General features: G+C 45.4%; 1 protein-coding gene and 1 long non-coding RNA gene across 3 annotated transcripts in view; both read left to right on the top strand.

Moving 5' to 3' along the window:
- The window catches only part of SLC25A33 (solute carrier family 25 member 33), a 34,514-nt gene extending 16,037 nt beyond the window's left edge, over window positions 1-18,477 (top strand). The window contains exons 2-7 of one of the 2 annotated variants that reach the window (XM_058719192.1): window positions 7,631-7,727; window positions 8,584-8,661; window positions 10,448-10,548; window positions 12,844-12,910; window positions 16,211-16,491; window positions 17,690-18,477. In XM_058719192.1, coding sequence (XP_058575175.1) covers window positions 7,651-7,727; window positions 8,584-8,661; window positions 10,448-10,548; window positions 12,844-12,910; window positions 16,211-16,491; window positions 17,690-17,892 — 807 coding nt within the window. In that variant the 5' untranslated portion in view covers window positions 7,631-7,650 and the 3' untranslated portion in view covers window positions 17,893-18,477. The remainder of the gene's footprint in view (window positions 1-7,630; window positions 7,728-8,583; window positions 8,662-10,447; window positions 10,549-12,843; window positions 12,911-16,210; window positions 16,492-17,689) is intronic. The other variant, XM_058719191.1, reaches the window with a different exon arrangement.
- On the top strand, window positions 5,601-6,675 carry LOC131505519 (uncharacterized). The gene is made up of 2 exons (XR_009258436.1): window positions 5,601-6,118; window positions 6,217-6,675. It is a non-coding gene; the product is annotated as an uncharacterized LOC131505519 (long non-coding RNA).
- Window positions 18,478-18,966: the final 489 nt, after the last annotated feature.

The following is an 18,966-nucleotide window of genomic DNA, read 5'->3' as shown; positions in this document are numbered from 1 at the left end:
TTCACTGTGGACCCAAAGCAGCCATCAGTTCGTGCAGCCTCAGCTACACAGAAAAGAGCCATCACTGACACGTGAATACTTTCTTTTTTTTAATGTTTATTTATTTTTGAGACAGAGACCCAGCATGAGCAGGGAAGGGGCAGAGAGAGAGGGAGACACAGAATGTGAAGCAGGCTCCAGGCTCTGAGCTGTCAGCACAGAGCCCGATGCGGGGCTCGAACTCATGGACCGTGAGATCATGACCTGAGCCGAAGTCGGCGCGTAACCCACTGAGCCACCCAGTCGCCTCGACACATGAATACTTTTTAAAAACCACTTATTCTAATAAAAAAAATTTAAAAAAATTAAAAAAATAAATAAATAAATAAAACCGCTTATTCTATATTCACATCAAAATAGGAGTAATGGAAGTATTAAGTAAAATTTTTGTCATAGTGATATTTTGTCAGAAAAGTATTTGTAAAGTGGCATTTTTCACCCAAGAGCTGTTTCGTTAAGCTTTATGCCCTCAACTTGGTGTATATATAGTTTTAAGATTCTCAACTGGTATTTATTAGCTCTCAAGTTAAAAAATGACTACGCTTATGTGGTATTATCTCATCGATTTTTCACAAGAACCCTGAGGTTAGCACCCTGGCGTGGTGTTACCCCTGTTTTATGATGAGGAAAGGCAAATCGACTTGCTCAGTGTCGTTCCGTGTACATTCACCTGTTTCTGAGAACGACTGGAAGCAGCTAAGAGTAGACAACGGCAGGCCCCCTGACCCTACGCCTCTGCCGCGTGGAGACCGCCGAGTTCCAGCCAGAGTCCCCCGGGACTGTGGTCCCGCCTCGCCGGCCGCTGCCTCTGCTCCGCCTCCGAGTCTCCCGATGACCTCTTGATGTTGGAGGGCCCTGCCCTAGCGGCAGCCCCTCCTTCCGGGAGTGGATCACATTGAGTCTTGCGGCTTTAAGTGCCATCTGTAAGCTGACCGTGTCTCTCCTCCGAGCCTCGCACGTTAGTCCCCCTGCCTGTTTGCTCGGGTGTTTAGCGGGCGTCCAGAGTGGAACCTGTGCACCACTGAACTTCCCCAAACCTGCTGCTCCCAGAGTCTTGTCTGTGTCCATCAAAGGCGGTGTCCATCCTTCCTTCTGTGCGGATCTGAAGCCCAGAGTCATCCTGAGATTGTTCTCGCCATCCCACGGGAAAACCTCCCAACTCCGCCTTCAGAGTGCGTGCAGGCTCTGACCCCTTTGCGCCCCTCGCTCCGCCACTGTCCTGATGGAAGCCGCCATATCTCACCGGTGTTAGTGGTCTCCCCCACCCCCGCCCCTACCCCAGTCCTCAGTGTGTGCTCCACAGAGCAGTCGGGAGGTCTTTGGCTCAGATCCCTCCAGGGACTGTCCTCTCCCTCCGAGGAAAAGCCAAAGTTGTAGTCGCCCCTCACCCCCTCACGAGGCTCCGCACAGGTGCCACCCCTCCCATGACTTCTCCTACTTCACCTCTGACGTCGCCCCGCCCGCACCCCGCCACCCTGGCCTCCTTGCTGTTCCTTCGCAGTCTTTTCAACTGGGAACATTGGAACATTTTCCGGGAAGGGCCTTTGTACTGGACGTCATCTGCATGGCTGGCTCGCGTAGTCACCTTTGCGGGAAGGCCTTGCCGTGACCATGCTATTTAAAACAGCTTCCCCTCACGCCCCATCCCTTCTTCCTGCTCTATTTTTATCTACAGCGCTCACCTCCATCCAACAGTGTGGTTTACATATTTATATTGTTTATTTTCTCTCTCTACCCCCACCAGAAGGGAACTTTGATTTGTTTTGGTCCCTGAGGTGTCGCCACTCACCTAGAATGTTGCCTGTCACGTAGTAAGCTTAAGCTTTCAGTACAAATCGAATGAATGAATTTTGGCCTGTTGGGAAGATACGGAGTATAAAGTGCTCAACAGACACACACACACACACACACACACACGTCCCGCCTTGTAAAGAGTACTGACTGCTGGGGTGCCTGGGTGGCTCAGTTGGTTAGGCGTCCGACTGGCTCAGGTCACTATCTGACAGTTTGTGAGTTCCAGCCCTGCGTCGGGCTCTGTGCTGACAGCTCAGAGCCTGGAGCCTGTTTCGGATTCTGTGGCTTCCTCTCTCTCTGCCCCTCCCCTGCTCATGCTGTGTCTGTCTGTCTCTCTCTCAAAAAAAAAAAAAACAAAAACATTAAAAATTAAAAAAAAAGAATACCGACTGCTGTCACAATAGGTACCTCCTGTGCTTTTTTAACATGATTTACGACTGGGTTTTTTGGTGGCCAAGGCAAAAAGGGAAATATCTATCGTATTACATAATTCTCGTCTGAAGAAAGCATACTTGCTCTTCGGGGGAAGTGTGTATCTTTCCCTGTTGCACGTTCCGAAAGCAGTCTGTTGCTCAGCACTGGCGTGGAGAGAGCGAGAGCGCCGGCCTGAGAGGTCTTTCAGGGTGGCGCAGGAGACCCCGACGACTTTGCTCTCCGCCACTCTCCGCCACTCTCCGCCTCCCTCCGCCTCCACCCTGGTCGAAGCTACCCCTCCTCCTGCACCTAGATCTTTAGGTAGCTTCCTCCTTCCTCTGTTGAGGCGGCTGAGCTAAGGGCAGCGATGATGGTCCGCAGACAGGGCTTTTGACCTGCTAAGTGACAGGTGTCTGGCCTTTTCTCTAGACCACAAAGCCCGGCAAGGTTTTAGAAGCACTGCTACCGGAAACCCAAACGAATAAAATGGTTATTCATTTAAAACTCAGCACCTTCCCTCTAGTCTTACTCTCTCAGGCGGTGCCAGTTTAGAAGACTTAACAGCCAACAGACTTTGTTTATGGGGAGTTTATTTTTCAAGCTACGAGTCAGTGTTTGCGTGTGTCTCATGTAAGGAAAGAAAGAATCCTCCGTTGAGCACCAGGAACCTTCACATTTTTCATAGTTACTTAAAAAAAGGCAAGATGCTAGCATATTTAGGCTCTATTAGATTTGCTAAAGGGAGTATTAATATATCCGTTTTATCTCTGAGGTCTGCTTTTAAAACAATCTTGTGAGTTAATCTTTTTTTTTTCTTTTCAGTCAGAGCTCCTATTCTGTAAACTACGCCGTCATTACCTTATTTTTATTTTTTCAGGTACCTTTTTTAATCTGTAAAGTAATTTATTAGCGAGCTAGTCTCGATCTTGTAAAAACTTAGGTACCTGTTCCGATGAGATCTTTGTTCTGGATTAGTCCGTAGTATGCGTGCTGTGATTTAAAACTAGTGAAGACAAGGAAATGTTCCAAACAAGACCCTAATTTCCTTTTGTATCTCTTTTCTACGTGAAAGTTTATATGACTGTGGGAAAGTTAGTCTGGATCCCAACATGCTTTATTATGAAGCTTGAAGTGTGCCATTTATAGTAGAAACTTGATTGTTCCAGAAAAATTTTGTAAACATCCCGATAGGTTAGAAGTTTGAATTATGTAACAGATTTGACTTTTTGCCCACTGTTAATATGCGTCACTATGGAGACAGTTTTTCTGCAGTTCTTAAAAGGCCTGAGTCACTTGAGGACACGCGTTCTCTGCTGCATTATAGATGAGGGCTTCCAGCTTCCTGGAGCCAGAGACGCCCTTAATTGTGTTTGACTGACTCCCGGGCCTGGCTGCCCGGGGCACATTAACGGGGGCCACAGACCGAGTCCAAACTTTCAAAATGTTTGAACACACTGACCATTTGAAATCTTTTACATACTGTATTCTGAATTGTAGGTCACTTCAAGGTGTTGCTTGAGAGAAGTTTTTGTTCAGACAGCTTGGCTTTTTAAAAGCACGGTCCTGATTTCTCTGGGTGAAAAGTTGCTGCGCTTAGTAAAAAAAAAAAAAAAAAAAGTAAAATAAAAGCACAGGGCTGTTTTGAGAAAGAGGAAAAGTATTTACAGTTGAAAACACTAAATTGCCACGTCTCGATTAAGAGCCAGTTATCTTTCAGCCAGTGTGAAAGGTTACTCGGAGGGCATGAGCTTCATTTGGTGGATTAGCTTTACAGAAACCCAGCTTTACCCCAACCCTTGCTTCTGTGAATTTATGAGCTATCGTCAAGAGTTTGGTATTTTTATAACCTATGACCTATACCTTTTTTTTTTTTTTTTTTTTTAAAGAACTATTTACTTTGAAAGAATTTCAGACTTATGGAAGAGTTACAGAAACGGTACAAATAACTTGGTTATACCTCAAGTCACCAATTTTCAAATTGGTTTTCAAATTCAAGACATTCAGTATTCATATACTGCTTTTTAAGTGATCTACAGTCCATACTCCCGATGAAGCAGTCACCATAAGTGATTGATTTCACAGGAGAACAAAATTTTATTTTAAAACTCTGTTCCCGCCAAGATCTTTTCTGCTTCCTAGACCTTTTTCAGTGAGCCTTTCATTCCTCCTCGCTGGGTTGTTTTTTGGTTTAACACAGCTTTATGAAGATGTAATTCATATACCATACAATTTACCTGTTTAAAGAATACCATTCAACTGTGTTTAGGATGTGCAGTCAACACCCCTAATTTGATTTTAGAACGTTTTCATCCCTATGAAAAGGAAACCCCTCACCCATTTGTAGTCACTCCCCATCGCCTGCCCCAGCCTAGGCAACCAATCACCGTCTACTTTCTATCTCCAGATTTGCATCCTCTGGACATTTCACATAAGTGAAATCATACAACACACGGCCTTTGGTGTCTGGCTTCTTGCATGTAACCTAATGTTTCTCGAAGGTTCAGCCTTGGTGTTGTGTAACAGTACTTCCTTCCTTTTTTATTGCCGAGTAATATTACGTTGTGTAACTAGGTCTTATTTTAAATGCATTGCTCTGACATTCCCCAGATGCCATGAAAGAAAAAAAAAAGAAAGAAATGTCCATTGTACTTCTAGCGAGATGTGCTGTCTAGTTGTCCAGTGTGTCAGAGGCCCTTCATGTGATACTCAGGGGTGGCCAGAGGGTTTAGGCTGGGCTGCACACAAACCAGAGTATGTCATGGGATCCCTTAAAAGGGCCTGGGTTGATAACTGCCAATAAGGAAAACATTCTATGATTAGAAAATAAGACTATTGTCTCCCTAATATTTTGAAGTAATTTAAGTATTTCGGTGGAACCGAGGTCTAGTTTATTACTTATTTAAAATAATAGCTGTATTGGGGCACCTGGGTGGCTCAGTCGGTTAAGCATCCGACTTCGGCTCAGGTCACGATCTCACAGTTCGTGAGTTCGAGCCCCGCGTCAGGCTCTGTGCTGACAGCTGGGAGCCTGGAGCCTGTTTCAGATTATGTGTCTTCTTCTCTCTCTTTTTGTCCCCTGCTCACGCTCTCTCTCTCTCTCTCTCTCAAAAATAAATAAAGATTAAAATAATGGCTTTATTGAGTTATTATTCACACATACCATAACATTTATCCTCTTAAAGTGTACAAGTGGTTTTAGTGTAGTCACAGAGTTCTGTAACCACCACCACTATCTAATTCTAGAACTTTTCCATCACTCCAGAAGGAAACATGTACCCATTAATAGTCCTTCCCATCGCCCCACACCCCTCCCCTGGCGACCACTGATCTGCTTCATCTCTCTGTGGGTAGGAATGTTACCCTTCTTGATGATGTTGTAAATGGAATTGTTTTTTTATTTCCGTATTCAGATTGTTCATTGCCGCTGTGTTTGAATACAGTTGCTTCATATGTTGATCTGGTGTCCTGTAACCTTGCTGAACTTACCATAGTAATTTTTTTAGTGTATTCCTTAGTATTTTTTTTAACTTAATTATTTTGAGACAGCACACCCACGCAAGAGCAGGGGAGGGACAGAGAAGGAGGGAGGGAGAGGGAGGGAGAGGATCCCAAGCAGGCTCTGCAGTGTCAGCACAGAGCCCGGCGTGGGGCTCCCATCTCACCAACTGTGAGGTCGCGACCTGAGCCAAAACCAAGAATTGGACTCTTAACCAACGGAGCCACCCGGCCGCCCCTTAGTATTTCCATGTAATAAGATTATGTAGTCTGTATGAATAAAGATAGCTTTGCTTTTTCCTTTCCAGTCTAGATATTTTATTTCTTCTTTCTTACCTAACTGCTGATCTGCTACTTTTGAGGGCAGCCCTTACAGGTACAAATATTCTTTCATTTTTAAGCAATTGAAATATTTTATAAACATCTAAAAATTTGAAGATGAGAAGCGAAGATTTCTAAGTTTGTACATTCAAGGACTCTAGACCGTGAAAAATTACATTGACCTGAAAAAGGAAAGAAAGCTACGAATGGATAAAACTTGAACATTTTCCAGCGTGCCAGGGACCAAAACATCAATTTAACCTCTTCACCAAAAATTTCAGCTTTGTTTTTAGAGACTTTCTCTATGGGAAAAGTGGAAGGTAGCAGAAATAGAATTGGCAGGATTCACTTTACCAATAGCTTTTCCATGAAGTGGGAAGACACCTTTTTATTTTACTCTCAATGTCATAATGAAGGTAAAGCATTATATAAACTGTTGACGACAATTCTAGATAAACTCAGAATGCTGTCAGATCGGAGGCCCTAATTACCGAGTGCAGAAAAATCTGCAGTAAGAAAAGGAGATTAAATTAGAGAAGACCTCAATGTAACTGTAAACTTCTCTTGGAAACCATGAAAATCGAGCCATTAAAAAGAATACATTTAACCAAATTTATTCTTCAATTTGAATCCTATGTTGGAGTGGGAAAATGCCTCTAAAGAATGTTCTACACAGTCCTTCCTTAGTCGCTTGCAGTCAGAACACGGGGCACCTGGGCGGCTCCGTTGAAGCGTCTGACTCTTGCTCTCAGCTCAGGGTTGTAAGTTCAAGCCCCGCATTGGGCCCTGCGCTGGGCATGAAGCCTACTTAAGAGAAAAAGAAGAAAACACATTGGCACTTTTTTTTTTTAAGTGTGTGGAAGTGTGTGGGAAGTGTGCCACACTTTTTGGCAAGGGTGTGGGAAAATTGGAACCCCTGTGCTTGTTGGTAGGGATGGAACATGGTGCAGCCGCTGTGGTAGATAGATTCTCAAAAACTCAAACCTAGAAATTACCACGCGAGCCAGCAATTCCGCTTCTGGGCATGTTCCCCTAAGCGTTTAAACCAGGGACCTGAACGGATACTTGGACACTCACGTTCGTAGCCACATTGGTTCACCGTAGCCGGAGGTGGAGGCAGTTGACAGATAAATGGGTAAACCGCACGTGGTAGGCACACAATGGAGTATCACTCAGCCTTCAAAAGGGACATTCTGACACCTGCTGCGACGTAGGTGAACCTCAGTGACGCTGCCGAGTGACATAAGCCAGCCGCAAAAGGACAGATACTGTACAATTCCACTCCTATGAGGTCGCTGAAGTAGTCTAATTCAGAGAGACAGAAAGCAGGACGGTGGTTGCCAAGGGCTGGCAGAGGAGAATGGGGAGTTATGGGGTGGTTTTTCTTTTTTAATGTTTATTCATTTTTTTGAGAGACCGCAAGTAGGGGAGGGGCAGAGAGAAAGAGAGAGGCAGACAGAATCCGAAGCAGGCCCCAGGCCGTTAAATCATGACCTGAGTTGAAGGCTGAGCCAGCCAGGCGCCCCAGGGAGTTCGTGTTTAACCCGGTGTGGATTTCTGTTTGTAGGAGATGAAAAAGGTTTGGAGATGGATGGTGACGGTCGCACAACCTTGTGGAGATATGTAATGCCCCTGAACGGTACACTTAAAAAATGGCTAAAATGGTAAATTTTTATGTTGTGTATATGTCACCGTGAATTTAAAAAATTAAGAAGCAAAAGGGATATTCTCTTTGATCCTGAGATACTATGCTTTGGCTTTAAATAACATTCATCCAGGGACGCCTGGGTGGCTCAGTCGGTTGGGCGTCTGACTTCAGCTCAGGTCATGATCTCACGGTTCATGGGTTCAAGCCCCGCATCGGGCTCTGTGCTGACAGCTGGGAGCCTGGAGCCTGCTTCGGATGCTGTGTCTCCCTCTCTCTCTCTGCCCCTCCCCTACTTAATTCTGTCTCTCTCTGTTTCTCAAAAATAAATAAATGTTCAAGAAGAAAAATTAAGTACCATTCATCCAGCCTTTGAAAATCATGAGGTTTTTCCATTCTGTAGATCCCTGGTTGGGGCTCTTCTACAATAAGTCAATATCTGGAAGATAGGATTATTAGAAATCAGGAAAAAAATCCCAAAGAAATATCATCCAGAGAAATCTCTGAACCCGTTTCTCAGTGAATTTTGCTACAATGAGGGCATCATTCCCTGTATGAGATGCTGTGCCAGATGCTTGTCCTACCTTAGGAGGAGTGCAGTGTGGAGTACAGACCCTGAACATCTCGGTCCCGTGTGAGCCCGGGAAAAGGCTCCTTGAAAACATGTCAGACTGATGCTTTTGAAACCTGCTTTTTCACTGTGATATGAAAGTCGTATTCTTCAGATTTCGGATGCTGTATTGTACTATAATCCGATAAGAGTCTGGGGTCTTGTAAACATTCTGTTCTTTCTTCAAGGAGCTGTGCGGGCTGACGCCTCATTGTTTTGCCTAGGCTCTGCCTCAGGATTTTAAAGATCTTCTCTTATCATTTAGGTCGATCTTGGAGAAGGAGGGACCAAAGTCACTTTTTAGAGGCTTGGGTCCAAATTTGGTCGGAGTTGCACCATCAAGGTAAGCTTTAAACTTTTCAGCTGGCTCGCTACCTGTAGTATATAATACTGACTTCTTTCTTACTGAAGCGCATTACTTCTAGATGGCCAGTGTCTTTTTCAGTATGGGATTTGCCTATAAACATCTGACACGTGGAATAGTGCTAAGTGCTGGTGTGTCTTTTAGTGTGGGTATGTGTGCACGTGTGTCGTGTGTGCGTGTCTGTGTGTGAAAGAATCTAGTTCTTTTATTCTTAAATGAAAATTCATCTGCTCACGTCACCTGGAATCTTCTCTAGACAAGTGTTTGCTACATCAAGTATGGTGCGTGGCCAGCACTGTGGGCGTCACCTGGAGCCGGTTAGAACTGCACACTCTCGGACTGTACCCCAGACCTGTATCATAATCTGCATTCTAACAAGATCCCCTGGTGATTCATATGCGCTTGGAACCGCTGATCTGAAGCAATTCTCAAGGCTTCTAGGCTTTACTTGATTTAAAACATCCTCCTTTCTAGCACAAGGCTTAATGCCCTGTAAAGTCTGTTTGACAAGAGTGAATAATAGGTGAGTGTGTGTATAGCATATCTGTGAAAAGTAGATGAGAAACTGCTTCTAGAAATGGCCTGGAGGCCCGGCGGGGAGCTGGGTGACGAGTAAGGTACTTCTGTTATTTCATATAATACTCCGGTCGACTTTAAAGGGAATTATTTTTTAGATCAAAAAACAAAAATGTCTTATACAAGGTAAAGACTAAAAGCTTCCTAGAATTCTTGCAGATCAGTGCTCCCAACTTATACACAAATCACCTGAGAATGTTGTAACAATTCAGATTCTTATTAAACCCTTTGTTCCTTTAGAATTTTATAGCATAGGTGTATAAGCTGTTTAAGAAATACAAGTACTAGTCTGTGAGATTATATGGGGTTTGCATTATTAATAGATGGTGGATACATATAGCAAATAAAGAAAATTGAGTTGTATCTCCTTGTGGATAGTTTGGTAACGCCTGTTAACCTGCTGTAGGTTCCTGGCTGCCACACCCGTTTAGAACAGTGGGGACCTATAAAAAGCAGACTAATGTTAAATAACAGATAAGTAGTCCGGATCCTAAGTTGAAAAATACACTGTATGATTGATGCACTGGCCAGCCAAATTAAAGAAGCATTTTTCCCTGGCATTGCTGGTGAAGAAGCGGGGAAAATACCAACCAGCGCCTACTCCCCAGCCCCAGTAAGAGCCGAGTCAGAAGAGGGAAAGCAGAGACCGGACCAGAGAGCCGTGGGGGAGGCCAGACTCCACCTATAGGGGTGGCGGTGGGGGTGGGGGTTGTGCGTGTCCAATGGCGGAAGCTCTGCACTGAAAACACCTATGCTGGTAGTTCCTACTGACCCCGAGTCCTCAAAAACCGGTCAAGTTACATTTGACGTACTCATTGTGGTGTAAGGCAGGACAAGCGTGCTGTATTTTAGAAGTAGTATTAGAGATTTTAGAAGGTTTGGTGTGTATTTTGATGCTTAAAGGATTGACATTTATCCACAGTGAAGAATATAAACGGACCCTGTATATTACCCAAATCTCACCGGCCTCAGTTATTTTGGATACTTGACCATCACCGGGCACTTTCTGGAGGGACACGCAGGAGCTTTCTGCAGGTGCCTGCAGCAGCTTTTGGTTTGACAGATAAGGTCCAGCTTTTGGTTACACGTTAACCTTCTTTCTCCTAATTTCCTAAACTTTTCAGAGGTCATGGAGGGACACATATAGTGCCATGCCGATGTCTGTAGTGTTCTCTCTTTCTTCCACCAGGGCTGTGTACTTTGCGTGTTACTCCAAAGCCAAAGAGCAGTTCAATGGCATTTTCGTGCCTAACAGTAATACTGTGCATATTTTCTCAGCCGGCTCTGCAGGTAGGTCACCCCCAGTGAGTGGAGACAAGCTTTCCTGAAGCACGTGTTGTGCCATGCAGCTTTGTCCAGGAATTCGAAATTCGCTCTCTTCCTCTTTTGCCTCAAACCATTTTTCTGGCGCTTCATGTTAGAACTAAGGAAGCATGAATGTTCGAGAATAGTTTGTAACTTGGTTCCATTTTCCCCGATAACTAAAACTTTTATTCTCCCTCAGAATTTACATGTGCCCATGCATACTGCTGGTCAGTGTTCTGTTTCTTTTAAAGGAATATTGGGCGCCTGGGGGCTCAGTCGGTTAAGCATCCGACTTCGGCTCAGGTCATGATCTCTCGGTTTGTGCGTTCGAGCCCCGCGTTGGGTTCTGGGCTGACAGCTCAGAGCCTAGAGTCTGCTTCGGATTCTGTGTCTCCCTCTCTCTGCCCCTCCCCCCCCCCCCACACACACTCTTTTTCTCTGTCTCTCTCTCTCTCTCAAAAGTACAGAAACATGAAAAAAATTAAAAATAAATAAAAATAAAGGCATATTAATGCATTTTCATGTCTTTCTGTTTCATTAAATTATTTAAAAAATTCGAGGGCTTTTTTGTGACTCCCCACGGTGTCCAGCGTTACCCTGTGTACTATTGGTATTTCTGGCCTTAACAACTGGACACTGTGACGGGGGCTTGGGGTTTGTGGAGTGTTCTTTGAGTAAGGCTCCTACCAGATCAGATAGTATCTATTCTCTTGAGGGAGTCATTGCACTTACTCTAGAAAATTCGTAACAGGATTTATTCCCCCAGGAAATGCTTGGAAAAGACCACGGACTTGCAGATTGCTGAGGGAAGGCTACGTCTTTACGGATATCGTATGCGGTTTTCGTTTTTTGTTTTTAAAGATCTTTCTTTTTTTTTTTTTTTTTTTAAGTAATCTCTACCCCCAGCCTGGGGCTCGAACTCATGACCCCAAGATCGAGAGTCACACACTACACTGACCGAGCCAGCCAGGAGCCCCTAAGTGTCATTTGATGACTTGTGTAGATAGAAGGTATTTCGGAGAACCTAAATTGGCATTCTGTGAAAAATCTCTGCCTTCTGCCGGCCTGTGAGGTGTGCGTCCACCAGTCTTGTCTGCCTCTGTCGCTCCAGACGGAAGTTCTAGTAGCCCATCTGAGTAGTCACGGATAATAATTACTGGACCCCAAGCAGGAGGATAGTGAACGCAGAGCTGCTTCTCACAAGAGAAAGGGGACCCCACTGAACATGGAGGTCCGGGGCGGGGGGACACGCGGAGCGGGAGCCGGTGGGTCCTCACTTCCGAGGGCGGTAGCGAGCCCGGAGCTCCACCCTGTCATCGGTTTTGTAACTTTTGCCAAATTAACTCAGAGGAACCTTTGGTAAGGAAAGCGGACCCAGGAGGAGTTTTCTAAACCACTGTCTGGGTTCCTAATGAACCCGCTTCGGACCGTGGAGAGGATGAGGAATTCAGAACTCGCTGTGTGTCAGGCTGACACTGCGACACTGTGCGTCTTGGTTGGTCTGGAACAGTCAGTAGTATTTTTTTTTTTTTTTTTTGAACAGTCAGTAGTATTAAGATGAGGAAGACCGACTTTAAAAAAATGGTTCCTAAAAGCATATCAGTCTTAAAACTTCAATTTCTTGAAGTGATGAGTTGGGTATTAAAATGTAGATGTTTGAATTCAGGTAAGTGGAGATTTCGTGGCTTCTGTTTTACATTTGATATAAGGTGACCTTTTTGGGTTAGATCACCAGCTTCTTAAAACATACTTCTGGACCTGAAATTTATAAATTGAGGTTTAGAATAGTTTCCGTATTTACCGTAGAGATTAGATTTACCAAAATATCAACAGCACCACCTACAGGTTGGAGAGACTTGACAGGGCTCTAGAAAATTGAGAGATTTCTTTTAGGTCCAGCATAACAATGGATGTTACATTTTAGGGGACTGTAACTTCCATCTGAGTATAGAACTGCTTCTTACTATTCCTTTTTTTTTTTTTTTTAAGTTTATTTCGAGAGAGAGAGCGAGCACAGGGGAGGGGCAGAGAGAGAGAGAGAATCCCAAGCAGCCTCCACACTCAGCATGGGGGACGATGTGTGGCTCGAATGCACAAACCGTGAGATTATGACGTGAGCCAAAGCCCGATGCTCAACCGACTGAACCATCCCAGTGCCCGTATCTATTTTTAGTATTAAGCCATTTAACTCCTGACCTCAAAGTTTATCATATGAAATAGACAACTTTAATAAACACGGACTGTGTTCAATGATGATATCTTCTGGATTTTATCTTCCAGCTTTTGTCACAAATACCTTAATGAATCCTATATGGATGGTTAAAACCCGGATGCAGCTGGAACGGAAGTAAGTTACCAATTGTTCCTTCCTTAATATTCTTGGGATCTTTTTCTTCCTCCCGATTCCAGTGGTGAAGTGATGGGTACGGAGTCCTTAGCCATCCCCATCCTGGTTTTTTTCCTGAACATAAGCCTATGTAGAAACGCCTTTTGTTTTGAGATGTGTGTTGCCAGGCACCGTGGGGAGGTGAAGGCCAACAGAAACAACACCCAACAGAGGTTAGCAGTTCACTCACCCGTGGCCCCTGAGGTGCTCCTGACTTCCTCTCGGATGGTTGGTGGGTCTCTAGGCCGACCCCACCCCCAGTTGGAGCCCTGAGGGATCTCCTCCAGATGGCCTCTCTCTCAAGTGGGCAGAGGGTAGGACAAGGGTAGGACAGCAAGTGCTGTCAAGCCTCCAGGGCGCTAATAAAAAATGTTTTTATTTTTATTTATTTTGAGAGAGAGAGAAAGTGGGGGGAGGGAGCAGAGAGAGAGGGAGAGCGAGAATCCCAAGCAGGCTCCATGCTGCCAGCACAGAGCCGGACGTGAGATCATGACCTGAGCCTGAGTCAGATGCTTAACCGACGGAGCCACGCAGGCGCCCCTGTACTAGAATTCTAAGAACTCTTGTGTGACTGTGTTGTGGGGAAATGCGTGTGGGCTCTGGAAACTTTCAGCTAGTCTAGTCTAACTCTGAGCCACCTCTAAAGGGAGAACTAGAACATCCCCTGGAAAGCGTAGCTAGGGGTCTGCCTTAGCTTTTCTAGTGACCACAAAAACCTCTGAATTGGTCTCAGATTCCATGTTGCCCCCGAGCCATTCTGTGCGAAAGAACCTTCTAGAATGTATCAGATCTCATTATTTTGGACAGATCACTTGCTCACTCCTTCCAGGAGTCTTGTTTTTTCTCACGGCCACATCCTAACTGCTGGGCTTAACATCCAAGGTCCTTTGCAGTTTTCTAAAACTGTCGTGTGCTCTTTTTTTTTTTTTTTAATTTTTTTTTTCAACGTTTTTTATTTATTTTTGGGACAGAGAGAGACAGAGCATGAACGGGGGAGGGGCAGAGAGAGAGGGAGACACAGAATCGGAAACAGGCTCCAGGCTCCGAGCCGTCAGCCCAGAGCCCGACGCGGGGCTCGAACTCACGGACCGCGAGATCGTGACCTGACTGAAGTCGGACGCTTAACTGACTGCGCCACCCAGGCGCCCCAAAACTGTCGTGTGCTCTTATGCGTCCGTCTCCCCGTGTGCTGTCCCTCGCCAGGACTCCCTCTCCCCCTCTGGTCCCTCAAGAACACCTGCTTGTCCTTGAGGCTTCTGAGCAGCATCCTCTCCTGGAAACCTTTGGTAATGACTCCGCACTTCAGGTGTGCCACACAGAGTCACTCCTGCTTAGTCGCACGTCCGTGTGCAAGTCAGCTCAGAGCCTTTATGTGCGCTCTTTTAAATCCACCTGGGAACGCTCCACGTTGAGGACATTTTAAAGCTTTGTTTGGATGGGCTCTGCTAACACGTCCTGCAACAACGAGTGTGGATGCTTGCTGTGCACTGGTCACTGGGGAAACAGCAGGGAGTAAGACCTAGGCCCTGCCTTCCAGAAGCTCACAGCTTTACAGAAATAAAGAGCATTAGCGTCTAACGAGATAGGGACCGGAAATGGTAAGGACCCCAAAGGGTCCCTAGTGCACTCCAGGCAGGGTGGGCACAGGGAGGACCTCCTCCAGCAGTGATGGCCCCTTACCTTCTGGAAAATAACTGGGGGTGGGCCGCACTGCAGGTGCATCGGGCAGAGAACGGAGTGTGGGGAATGTCTAGAGAAGCCTTGTTCGCAGGGAGCTGAAAGAAGGGAAACATCTGGAGTATGCTGCGCCTGCACGTGCTAAAGCAGGGGGAGGAGCCAAGGCTGCAGAAATGCTGGGGGGGGGGGGCACATTCTTAAAAACCCTGGGAGGGCTTGGAATTTGGCCTTGGGCTGTATTTTGAGGGCCATGGAGAGCCATTAGAGCCATGGTTCAGGGCAGGAGTGGGGAACGCTTTGTCCCCCAGGGGACGTTTGACAGTGTGTGGAGACCTTGTGACGATTCAGGTAGGGTGCTGCTGGCATCTACTGGGTAAAGGTCGGGGTACTGCTAAACTTCCCATGATGCATAGGACAGCTTCCACAACAGATAATCATCTAGCTGAGAGTGTCAGTGCCCAGGTTGAGAAGCCCTGCATTAGAGGATTTTAAGCAGGGCAGTGGTGTGGTTGGCTCGGTGCTAGAAAGGTCGCTCCAGCTAGGATGTGGAAAGACACAGTGAAGAAGCGAGAGAGCCTGCTGTGACCGGTTGGAAGCGGTGGGCTTTAGCCCCAAGGGAGGGGTCTTTGATGGGGGCCAGTGGAAACAGGGTCAGGTCCCAGGATTCGGCTTGCATCGGGCAGTTTAGGATGCTTTCTATCATGAGCCAAGAGCAGCCAAGCCTAAGGCCTTTTATTAGTTATTGGGCAGCATTTCCATGTTCATAATTTCATAAATTGAGAAATAATGGGATCTGGAGACTCAGGTTAAGAAAGCACTCCCTGGGGCGCCTGGGTGGCGCGGTCGGTGAAGCGTCCGGCTTCGGCCAGGTCGCGATCTCGCGGTCCGTGAGTTCGAGCCCCGCGTCGGGCTCTGGGCTGACGGCTCGGAGCCTGGAGCCTGTTTCCGATTCTGTGTCTCCCTCTCTCTCTGCCCCTCCCCCGTTCATGCTCTGTCTCTCTCTGTCCCAAAAATAAATAAAAAATGTTGAAAAAAAAAAAAAAAAGAAAGCACTCCCTTACACTCACTGCCCAGTCAGAATGTTGGTGAGGTTTCCTTCAGCATTTTCTTAAAACCTGTTTGTACCATGATTGTCATTACACTCTGCATGTAATTTTGTCCTGCTTTCTGCTCACGCGGTTCCGCCTAGCTTCCTGCCTTTACAACTATTTCAATCTGGTGTGCGTATCATGGTTTACTTATCTATTTCTATTTTTAGATATTTGGATTGTTCTGATTATATTGCGGTTGTGTTTTCCTCTGTGATGAACATCTTCCTTTGTATAGCCGTTTGCAAAATTAGGTCAGAAGCTCTGGACATGTTTTTAGGACTCTTGGGTACAGATGCACGTAGTGTTCTGTGGGCTTATCAGGTGTCCCATCTGGTGGGCTAGGGCTCAGCCAAACACAGAAGAAGGAAGACACATGTCACCTGCCGTGCATATCATTTCCCTTTATGCTCAGCGCTCAGTTTTTGCGGCTTGGGACGGGAACCGGGCTCATGAGTGTGCCTTTTAACGGCTTTCGCTGGTCTTGTGTCCACAGAGTGAGAGGCTCCAAGCAAATGAACACACTCCAGTGTGCTCGCTACGTTTACCAGACGGAAGGCGTTCGTGGCTTCTACAGGGGATTAACCGCCTCGTATGCCGGGATTTCAGAAACCATCATCTGTTTTGCTATTTATGAAAGTTTAAAGAAGTATCTGAAAGAAGCTCCATTAGCCTCTTCTACAAATGGGACTGAGAAAAATTCCACGAGTTTTTTTGGACTTATGGCAGCCGCTGCTATTTCTAAAGGATGTGCTTCCTGCATTGCTTATCCACACGGTGTGTTTTGCTTTTCCTTCCCAAACAGTAGAACAGCCGTGAGGTTCGTGGCGTTTGGCGGTATTATCTAGCGTATCCGCAGCTCACATTGAAGTGCAGACACCTGCGGGTGCTAAGTAACAGGGGACGTGTGGAACTGGCTTCAGCTGTCTGTAGGTTACACGAGTGGCAGGAACTCAGCTCCACTCCGTTCCAGCTAATTGTGGCCAAAATGTACTGTGCAGAATGTGGGCCCTGTGTTGTAGAACTTGAGATGTTTTCAAAGAAGCCAAAAATCTGGATTTTATTTAACATTCCTCGATTTAAAAAAATGATACGAGTGCCAAACTAAACAAAACAAAACAACAAACCTCTCAGCTTCCACTTTGTGCTGAGTAAGGCTACTCTGCTAAGTCCATTTTTTAAGGAATTATAGACGTAATGTTCCATTGACCTACTTAAAAAAATAGCTTAGTTTATTGTACCGCGAAAAACAGGTTTTGTTTTCAAAAGCCTGCTACACTGTCGGCTATGACAAATGTACCTGTCATTTCACAAGCAGGTAATTGAGTTCCCATCATATACTAGGGCACGAAGCAGCCCCACGGGGCTCACGGAGAAGAGGGCGGGACACCTCCCGTGGGGTAGGGAGACAGAAGCGTGTGCACTGAGGTCTGCGAGACAAGCAGTGACAGGTGTCATGCTGGGGGTGCCTGGGTGGGGGTGGGCCAGGTGTGCAAAGGTTTGAGAATGGAGGAGGCGGCTTTTAAGCTGGACAGAGTGGAGAAGGATTTTAGTAGGAGAGAAGGTTGGGGAGTACATGAAAAAAAAAATGGTGTTAATGATACTGTCACACTTAATAAAAATTACACCTTCCGTGAAATTACAGTGTTGGTTTAATTGAGAGTAGAAAACCACAGACTGTCTTTAAATGAAGTCCCATTCAAACCAAGCTTTTTTTAATCCCTTAAAAATTACTTTGTACTTTTGTATTACATGCAATGTCCCTAATGGACCATTTCCCAGAGTCAGAAAAGGTTCTAAAAAGATTGTGACTTCTCATTGTTCCGAAGTGACCGTGCTGTCCAAACAGAGCCGAGATGGCAAATAGCCGGAGATGTACGTTGACAGTCCTGGGGCCATGTGCTTTGAATTCTCTCACCGTATTGCCTGATAATGCGGTCCGTTCGTAGCATAAAGTATGTGTTTCTCTCTGCAGAAGTCATAAGGACACGGCTCCGGGAGGAAGGCACCAAGTACAAGTCTTTCATCCAGACCGCTCGGCTGGTCTTCCGGGAAGAAGGTTACCTTGCCTTTTACAGGGGACTCTTTGCCCAGCTCATCCGGCAGATACCGAATACTGCCATCGTGTTGTCTACCTATGAGTTAATTGTGTACCTGTTAGAAGACCGTACTCAGTAAGAGGCCAGAAAATTGTGCTCTAGAATAAAATTGAAAAACTCTAGAGAATTTTTTTTTCCGTTGATGTTTAAGAACGTTTGGGACGGAAACAGGAAAGGCCGTAAGATACGTGGCTCGTTATCACCTGTCAGACATTTCCTTTTGGATTCATGTTTTCTGGAAGGTTTAAATTCATTAACGTTAATAGTTAATTATAACTTTGGTGTTTTGTTTTGTTTTGTTTTTTTAACTTAAGAGGATTCAGGATTGAGCAGCAGCTAAATTAAATCATGCTATTTAATTTCAGTATAAATTTGGTTTGTGTCCTTTTTTGTGTTCGCTGTGCTATAAACTATGGCTAAGGAATTTAGTGAAATGTAACCCTAGAAATGCAGAGAGAACCTGTAAAATCAGAATCCAACTTGTTTCGTAATCTGAAGCCACACTGCTGAACAGTAAGAGGTGTCACATTTTGGCGGCACTGGGTGGACCAGGACAGACTTCCCAGCCATTTTTCTTTTCTATACATTTCCAAGTCTCGTGCAGATTGATAATTTAAGCTTTCAGGCTACTGAGTTAAAAAAAAATAAATTAATTAAAACTTTCTGCCACCAAATGTTTTAAACTGTGAACATGTTTCTAAAGCTATCCTTTATCCCCAGTTTGAACCAAAGGCAAGAGTTTTAACGAACTGTGTACCAATTGCCTTACTCCTGGACCTATTTCCAGAAGTTAAGCCTGGTCAAGCCCAGGTACCTTGTTAAGTGTCGGCTGTGAATGTGGAATCTGGTGAGTAATAGACCTTTCCTGTCAGGTCTTTAACCCTGTTCTTGGTTCCCTAGAACTGGAGGGGAAGAACCTGACACAGGGTTGAGTGCCCACCCCTTGGAGAGTTCACTTTATTCTTACAAGAGGTGTATTTAAATGTGTTTTTTTTTTTTTTAATTAAACACCTAGAAATGACAAATTACCAGAATTTTAGCCACACTGAGTCACCACTCCCCCTTTCTTTTTTAACTTTATTTAGTTTTGAGAGAGAGAGTACACGCGAGTAGGGGAGGGGCAGAGAGAGGAGCCAGAATCCCAGACAGGCTC

The sequence above is a fragment of the Neofelis nebulosa genome, chromosome 2 (genome assembly GCF_028018385.1).
Source record: "Neofelis nebulosa isolate mNeoNeb1 chromosome 2, mNeoNeb1.pri, whole genome shotgun sequence".
In the NCBI taxonomy this organism is placed as follows: Eukaryota; Metazoa; Chordata; class Mammalia; order Carnivora; family Felidae; genus Neofelis; species Neofelis nebulosa.
Note: the sequence above shows the minus strand (reverse complement) of the source record. Positions and strands in the feature narration are given on the sequence as shown.